Consider the following 8300-nt stretch of genomic DNA (forward strand, 5'->3'; position numbering starts at 1 on the left):
ATTGCTATTTAGCAATTCATAATCTCTATGTAATTATCTGATTAAATAAAAATCAACTTTTAATTTTTCCTATAAATGCGTCATTAGCAGTCATTTTATGTTTACAGCCATAAAGTTTGAGAAGCATTGCATGTGAGCACCAGCAGTCTGGCAACATTATCATAGTTTAAAGACGCTAACAACAGCTGCGCTCAATGTTAATGTTATCGGTCTGTTATGTTTAGGGTTACCGTTGCAGGGGTAAGAAGAAGACACTTGTTTTGTTAGCAGGTCTCGCGACTCGCGAGTAAAACAATATTTCGAAATAATGAAATAGTAATAATATACATGGCTTGAGATGAGGCACCAATGGCAAAGAATTATTCATTGTGACATTAGCAGGTGAGTGCCAGCAGCTATTAATAGTAAATACATTGTTTCACACATGTACGATTAAGCAATAACATTTTGAACATAACATTTTAACATTTTCGTTTGGCCCACAAATGAAAAATGAAAAGAAAAAAAAACAAACTAAAGAACAGAATTGAAAAAGTAAATAAACCGTTATAAACATTTGTGCAGGCAATAATAAACAGCGGGCTGGCATTTACAACTTCAACTAGAATTAAACAAAACCTCAAAAGTGAAATTTAAGGTGTGTGTGATAAAGATTTCTTTGCACCACCCGCCACCCACTTGAGTTTGTAATGTTATCAGTGCCCGAGGCGCGCTAAAATCCCCAACAACAACAACAGCAACAACAGTGAAAGCAAATTCTCAAGGACGCAGAATAAAAGTAGGTGACATGAGCATTTAGAAACAAAATCAGGCCATTTAAAGCATTAACTAACCAAGTGTATTGACCAATTATCAATTCTAGCAGTGGGAGTTTAATTCGAAGCCAAGTTGGAGTAACAGCAGCAATAACAGCACTCAACGGAAGAGGCAAACGTGCGCACAATACAAAACACCGAAACAACAACAACAAAATAATAAGCAATTAATGGGGGCCATGAATCAACAACAGCGACAGCAACAACAACAATTACAACAGCGACAACAAACATACAACAAGAGAAACAATAAAAACTGACTAGTTATAGGGCTAAAGCGCAAGCCAAACATTTAAATATTTAATCGAAGCAGAGCACTCGAGCAATAAAAACCTAGTCATAATTATTTCATATGGAACCGACCGCAGAATCCAAGTTTAGGTACGTATATTAGAAGTATAATACATATATAACCAAAGAAAAACCACTATTGTATGCAGTGGGGTAACGCCCATAACATTTTTTTATTTTTGTGATCATTACATAATTTTATTATTCATTACATAAATATATTTTATTTGTTTTTTCTATATAAATTGCACTCATGTGTAGCGATGTTGACGAGTACGGCTTTAAGAGGGGCGAGAAGTTCGACTACAAGGACTACGGCAAGTTTATGGACAGTTACTTAAAGACATTGACTCGACGACGCATCAAATGGGAGTCGATCATACGAGAAAATCCTGAGCTCATTTTGAATACGAAATTGAAGCGATATATACGCAAAGGAATTCCAGGACCATATCGTACCGATGTCTGGATGAAAATCAGTGGTGCCGAAGCGGCACAGAAAAAAAATCCCAATCTATATCGTAGTCTATTGAATATCGATCATTTTATTAAGGAAATCAGCGATTCCATATCAATCGATCTACCTCGTACTTTTCCCGACAATATCCACTTTGATTCTAAAAAGGAACGACTCTTTAACATACTCTGCGCCTATGCGCATCACAATCGCGATGTTGGCTACTGTCAGGGCCTCAACTATATAGCCGGCCTGCTGCTCATTGTCACTGACGATGAGGAGAAATCCTTTTGGCTCCTCAAGCACATCGTGGAGAACATTGTGCCGCAGTATCATTCACATAACATGGCCAGCTTGTTGCGGGACTTGGCTGTTTTCCGTGAGCTGGTCATAAAGCGAGTGCCGGCTGTCAATCGACGAGTGGAGGATTTGGGTAAGTCGTGACAATACTTTATTAAGTTCAATCGTTATTTATCTATTCTTGTTTTAGGATTGCCATATGCGGTCATAGCCAGCAAATGGTTTATTTGCATTTTTGCTGAGGTGCTGCCAGTTGAGACTGTGCTACGCATTTGGGATTGCGTTTTTGCCGAGGGCTATAAGGTATAAGATACCTCATTTTTGATCGAATATATAATAATGGTACTTGCATTTTCCAGATTGTATTTCGTGCAGCTCTGGCTTTGTTTATAACACACAAAAACCTCATATTGGAGTGCGAGGATATTGCTGCATTGGCCAATCTATTTCGCGATACCATGATCCAGGGTAGTATTGTCACCGACTGCCATAGCTTCATAGATTCCATGTTCTCTATACGTTTGAAACGTAGCGAACTTGAGAGCTTGCGCAAAGTCGCTGTGCTAAATGAACACATGAGCAACAAATAATCAAAGACAACACGAAAACACAGAACAAATAAGATAAAAGACCCAACTAGAACAAAACAAATATAATGAAAGAAGCAATCGTAAAATTCAATTATTAGAGAAGTAGCTTAAATGTGTGTCCAATATATACAATTGTAATACTTGTAGGTAACATTTTATGTGTGTATTTGTGTGTATAACCCCATTGTAGCCAATGCATTTTGAGTATTATTCGACTAAACAAAAAATCAAACATAATATGATACCAAAGTCAAATTCCATTTCGTGAAACAAATTAAACAACATTAGCAGTAGTTGTAGTTGTTGCCAAAAACAATATATTATAGATGACATCTTCCGCCTACACGCTAAATACATGAGTATGAATACGTTTTGTGCATTATTCATACTTTCAATGTGTTCTTGATTTTTGTTGTTATTCAATGAAGTATTTATTTTGAACAATGCCACTGAGTGTTTAGGTAATTTCTAGATTTACACTTATATAAATGTATGTATTTTATAAATGGCTTTTAAATTGTTATATAGTTGCAAGCAAATGCCTAACTGTTAGTTAAACGCTATGTACAAACAAACACAAAACAAACGAACGAACGAACAGAGAACTCACTAAAACTATATATTTATATTAACTGTGTATATTGTTTACTGTTTATTGTTTGTCAATGAGCAGACACGCTTTGTCGTACGTAGAAATACTCACTGTCTACACTGATATACATACATATATTTATACTATATATACACAACAAGCATATACATATGTATATATCCTGAAATATAATTTGAGGAATTGATTTGTTAATACATGCATAATTTGTGTATGTAACTATGTACGCCTTTCAGGCTAAAACTAACGAACCAACAAACCAAACAACAAACCAAACACAACACAAACACACACTAACTATAAATGCTACAATGTGTCGTCGTTTGTTTAGTGCAACAAAATGCTTTTTAAATAAATATTACGGCTATTATATTTGTTAAAAACTTTCAAAACTCCAGTGTTTTCTTTATATTGCATTTCAATTTATTTAAAAGTGTTACAGAGGGAAGACATAAATACATTAAGAACTACACTGGGATTAAATATTATAGTTTCAAATTTTCATAGCATACTTTTTGGGGTATGCACTAATTTTAACAACTGGAAAGGAGCTGTAATTCTTAGGTGAATATTTTAAATATTCTTTGGTTAATGAGAAACCAGTCCAGTTCAGCTTGCAATTTATGGCATTCCACAATGAGCACCGCACATTGGCTCCGAGGATAAGGCAAGCGAAGTGAGCAGTGTACGACGACCTGGATGTACTCCTAGATTCTCCCAATTGATCCAGGAGAGACGTGCCGTCAAATCGCTGGTATTCCAATTGGCACGATCTGCTTTAATTTCGCCTCTCAGACACTTCTCCACATAGGTGAGAGGATCGTAGTCCGTTTGCAGCACCTCTCGCAGCAGGGATATATAGGCGATAGCCAATCGTAGTGTGTCAATCTTGCTAAGACGCTTCTCGTATGGAAATGTGGGCACATGGACGCGCAGTTCATCAAAAGCTGAATTTATGCTACTGCTGAGCGCAATGAAGAAATATAGGAATAGAGATACAAATGGGAATGCTCATTAGTTCTGTTGCAAAGTGCAAGATGAGTTAAGTGTGAAATGGAAAAGACCATTTAGTGTACCCAGTTGGTGCGGACCTCTGGATGCGTTTTCTTTCCCGCACATTCGCCTGCTGCCTTTGAATCTTATAGCTGGATGCCGCAGCTGCTCCATAGCTGCCATTGTTTGGTCCGGGTCCCGAGCTGGGTCCAGGAACGCCCCCTCCACCGTTGCCTCCTGCAGTTCCAGCACCGCCGCCGCCACCGCCGCTGCTGCTGGCACTCGGACTATTGCACATCATGGGCGTGGCACTATTGGAATTGAGCCCCACCAGCGTATTGGTATTCGTAGAGGAGTCTAGTAGATTTTCTGAAATTCATAAAAGTTATATCAATTGATGGAATCTATTGGACTCGCTCTTTAATCAAACTTACCATTATTGTGCTGCAAATAATGCTGCTGAATGTGGCGGAGATTGTTGGAGCTAAGACGCAATCCAGAGCCACCTGAGGAGATGCCACCTGGTGCACCTCCGGGAGCTCCGACGCCGCTTTGATGTTGCCCTGCATAGATGCAGGAAGGCAGTTCATTGATAAGATCGTCATCAAAGTTATGATATGGCAAATGGCTGAGAAAAAAATCACAATTTTTAGAGTAATGAAAAGTTGTAGACAGCTTTTCCCGACGGCAATCACTTGGGAATCATAATAATATTAGCAAAATATAATACTAAAAACGAAATGCAATAGTTTTCCCCGTGTTATATTTTTTTAGGCCGCGTCACTTTTTTGGAGGTTATTATAATACATAGTTATTTATTTTGCTAAAATATATTTCTTTTAAATATACTTTCACTAAATTTCCTTTCCCTACCTTATTGGTGGAGACGAGGATGAATCCGGTAATTGATTGCGCGACATTTTTTTGATAAAATGCGAATTGACTATTTAAAAATTGAGTACTTAATTTAAAACGTATGTTTTCAATTGGCAAGAGCACTGCTTGCTTTCTGTAATAAGTTTAAATTTGTAATGAGAACATCTCCTGGGAATTCTGGTCCTTTTATACCATCGCAGATCCAATTGGAAATGCCACAACTCAGACAAAGGTCCTGTTCTGCTCAGTGGCTGTATCAACCCCTAAAATATCCTTGCAACTATTCGCCTGGATTCTGTGGGCGGAGCTTGTCAAGTACTACAGGGTGATTTTGCCGTAAGTCGTTTCGGAAGCTGTGAGAAAATTATAGGGCATTTATGTTTGGCACAACCTACTTTATGACAAGAGTTAATCATTTTCCAAAATTATATATATTATATACAACTCGCATTTGTGAAATTATTTTGAAAAACAAAATCAATGAATTTTTTACATTGGCTAGAGGATTTAAGAATAAAAAAGTATGTTACTTACTAAACAAAAATATTCGTAAAGCAAATATTTAAGGAAAACAATTGGATAGACGTATGTATGTATTAGCAACATAATTTTGAAAATATAAATTATTCAATAAAAGAACAGTTTTTATTTAAAAATTAAATTCTTTTAGAAATAAAAATACAAACAATCAGAAATATATTTTTCTTTAATTTTTAAGTATCATACATATTCGTATTATAATAAGAAAATTATTATTTTTCTATTAGTTTTTTCAATGTTAATGTTTGCATATTTTATTTTCTTCATCGTGTTTCTGTCTTCGGCCCTAATCTTTTTGCTAATGAAATGTTTTTCTTAACATATATTTTTATATTATTTCAAAATTAATAGTCTGTAGTGTATATCGATGGTCTCCATATCTGTCTACGATAAAAATAAAACATTTCCGCTTTCTGTGTTTATCTTCACCTGTTACTGACAGTTTGCCATTATATTCGTCGCAGCAGGCGGCCACCATGTTTGTTCCTGCTTCTCTCTTCTTGCTTTGGTTACTTGGAGTCAGAGGACTCCAAATGCGACTCTCTGGCGCACTCGCTCTGCTTAGTAACTTTAACCCCATTGATGCTGCCATATGCAAGGAATGGTGGACAGTGAACAGCGTAGTCTGTTAGTAATTTGATCACAACATGATGGCGTCTCAGTTTCAAAGGCTGATCGCGATCCAACCTGTTGACATTTTGTGCTCTCGAATCGAAGCTACAATGGGATTCCCACGAGAATAGCAAATGAGCGTGAAGTTGCGACAATTAGAACTGCTTACGGATCATTAAACAAATGACGCGCAATCTATAGAGTCAGCACAGCAGATAGGGAACCACTTGAAACCGCAGAGATGTCAATGTCACAGACAGAGCAATTGTTGAAATTGAATTATGTTTATTTGATGTTTTGGTTTACGCACAAATTAGCTACGTCAGAATCACACCGCCCCGCCCCGACAGGCAAAACGACGTTAGGTCACGTGACCGAGACCCTGAGGCGCGAAAAACCAGCGCCGGCAAAGTTGAACAATGCCAAACAATATGCGGATGCGCAAACCTTTTCATTACCCGTCAAATTGGTCGGCACACGCGCCGGCGCACACTCCGCACCCTTCGCACACACACACAAAAAGCTGATGACAGTAATCAGTTTTGATGCAGGGTATGTGCTCAGCACCCTTTGGAACAGTCGCCTGGTACTGAAGCAAACCCAAAGCTGACATCCTTAAGTGAAATCTTGTTACAAACCAATGTAAACACGATTGTTAATTTAACTTTTGCAATTGCCGCAGCTACCCCCGATCGTATAACTATAACTATGACTGGTACCTTTATTTGCAATGACGATTCATTGTTGGTGTTGTTGGTGTGCGGCGGATATGTCATCGGACCACAATTAAATTATCGCATTTCGAACGACTGCGTCGGTCTTCGTAGCAAGGCGATAATCACCCAAAGCACACTTCCACTTGGACTTGACCGACTGTGGGAAAAAGCGGAAATACTATAAATACTATACAACAATCTCATTTGATTTGCATATTCGTATTCTCAAATGCAAGTAGAGCTCTTGCTTGGGGAGGGGTCTTAAGCACTGACAAACTCATTAATTGGGCAGCTATATTCATATATTTATTTAGGAATTGCTTAAAAGGGGTTCGTTTTGGATTAGCTGTATTCGATTGAAGAGTAAATAACTTACAAGTAAAGTGAACTTCTCTGGTTCTTCAGGAATCAATAGTAAGATTCTATTTGCGACAAAGCAAAAAATTTCATAATACAAATTTATATACAAGCACTATATGTAGATCGATTAGTATTATGAATACGATGTGGATCCCCGAGATATTCAAGAAAGTATTTGGATTTGTAGCTTTAAATAAATATTACAAATTTAGTATTTCAATTGCAACATTTCAAATAAAATTTTTACAAAGCAAATCTTTCATGAATTGGAAAAATTAAGCAAATTTAATTTAATAGTATTATAATTAAATATAAAAATGACAACAATATTACGCATTATTAGTCAGAAAACTGATTTAAGAATGATTTCGCATAAATAAACAATTCTACGTAAAATAATATTTACTACAAACTACTATAATACATAGTTGTAGATTTCTCATGATTTGTGCGTAATTGTTAATCTCAAATCTCAACTCAGGCAAGTCATGTTAAAATAATTTTATTCAAGGGTTGACGCACAGCGGCGACCCGCAAGGAATAACAACGGGAAAACAGATTGATAGTGTCAAGAAGTTTGCTTGGTGCACTCAACTGGAGCAACAGTCATCAAGGACACACTCCCAACAGACACACACACACACACACTCCAGCCTCGCCACACCCCTGTACTGTTCTCAGCCTAGGGCTGAACAGGATCGAGGACTTGCGTCTGGAACATATCGATTAGCGCTTTGCATCCACACCAGAAATAGGCAAAGCAAATTTGTCTGTGAACTTGAATAGCACACACAGTTTTCCACAGGATAATCTCATCCCACCCCCACCCCTAAACTCTCCAACCCTCGACCGCAATTCGGTGCGTCAGTTAGAACTGCTTAAATCAATTGTCTGCGAAATTGTTTGTTTATTTTGATGTTGTTTAATGCGTGCTAAATCCCAGCCAGTTTATGCGGTTACGCTTTAAAAATATCCTGGGAAAAGTAAACAGCTTCCATCTCCTCCACCTTATGAGGTGAATTTCGTCAAGGACCTGAGCTTTTCCATAAGCTGAATTCTAAGGAAGCTTTTGGGTTTGAAACTCTTTTTTGATTAAGCTTTTAAGGGAACATTTTAAGCTCACTGTAGCCGTTTATTTGA

The 8300-nt window shown here is 37.4% G+C and overlaps 2 protein-coding genes across 4 annotated transcripts; one reads left to right on the plus strand and one right to left on the minus strand.

The window, feature by feature from the left end:
• The first annotated feature begins 222 nt into the window (after positions 1–222).
• LOC133836134 (growth hormone-regulated TBC protein 1) lies at positions 223–3323 on the plus strand. The gene is made up of 6 exons (XM_062266453.1): positions 223–381; positions 565–778; positions 863–1196; positions 1368–1996; positions 2054–2166; positions 2223–3323. The coding sequence occupies exons 3-6, from the start codon at positions 1168–1170 to the stop codon at positions 2451–2453; spliced, it is 1002 nt and encodes a 333-aa protein (XP_062122437.1). The 5' UTR covers positions 223–381; positions 565–778; positions 863–1167; the 3' UTR covers positions 2454–3323.
• Positions 3324–3480: 157 nt separating this feature from the next.
• Positions 3481–5345, minus strand: LOC133836135 (transcription factor ATOH1). Of its 3 annotated transcripts, XM_062266454.1 has the most exons (5): positions 5125–5345; positions 4930–5065; positions 4491–4684; positions 4128–4425; positions 3481–4024 (listed from the first exon to the last, which is right to left on the minus strand). In XM_062266454.1, exons 2-5 carry the CDS (start codon positions 4974–4976, stop codon positions 3685–3687), a joined length of 879 nt encoding a protein of 292 aa, XP_062122438.1. In that variant the 5' UTR covers positions 4977–5065; positions 5125–5345; the 3' UTR covers positions 3481–3684. The 3 variants fall into 3 exon arrangements, with proteins under 3 accessions (XP_062122438.1, XP_062122439.1, XP_062122440.1); XM_062266455.1 differs by having other exon boundaries at positions 4140–4425; positions 4930–5342; XM_062266456.1 differs by having other exon boundaries at positions 3482–4024; positions 4155–4425; positions 4930–5338.
• Between the last annotated feature and the right edge of the window lie 2955 nt (positions 5346–8300).

This window comes from Drosophila sulfurigaster, chromosome 2R, assembly GCF_023558435.1.
Source record: "Drosophila sulfurigaster albostrigata strain 15112-1811.04 chromosome 2R, ASM2355843v2, whole genome shotgun sequence".
NCBI classification, from domain to species: domain Eukaryota; kingdom Metazoa; phylum Arthropoda; class Insecta; order Diptera; family Drosophilidae; genus Drosophila; species Drosophila sulfurigaster.

Bases quoted from the DNA above. Each gene is read 5' to 3' on its own strand.
- LOC133836134 (XM_062266453.1), top strand. From the start codon at position 1,168: ATGGAACCGACCGCAGAATCCAAGTTTAG. The intron at 1,197-1,367 runs GTACGTATATTA...ACTCATGTGTAG, and splicing joins ACCGCAGAATCCAAGTTTAG to CGATGTTGACGAGTACGGCT. The intron at 2,167-2,222 runs GTATAAGATACC...TGCATTTTCCAG, and splicing joins TTTTTGCCGAGGGCTATAAG to ATTGTATTTCGTGCAGCTCT.
- LOC133836135 (XM_062266454.1), bottom strand. From the start codon at position 4,976: ATGTCGCGCAATCAATTACCGGATTCATCCTCGTCTCCACCAATAAG. The intron at 4,426-4,490 runs GTAAGTTTGATT...TATGAATTTCAG, and splicing joins TTATTTGCAGCACAATAATG to AAAATCTACTAGACTCCTCT. The intron at 4,025-4,127 runs GTCTTTTCCATT...TGCGCTCAGCAG, and splicing joins CCAACTGGGTACACTAAATG to TAGCATAAATTCAGCTTTTG.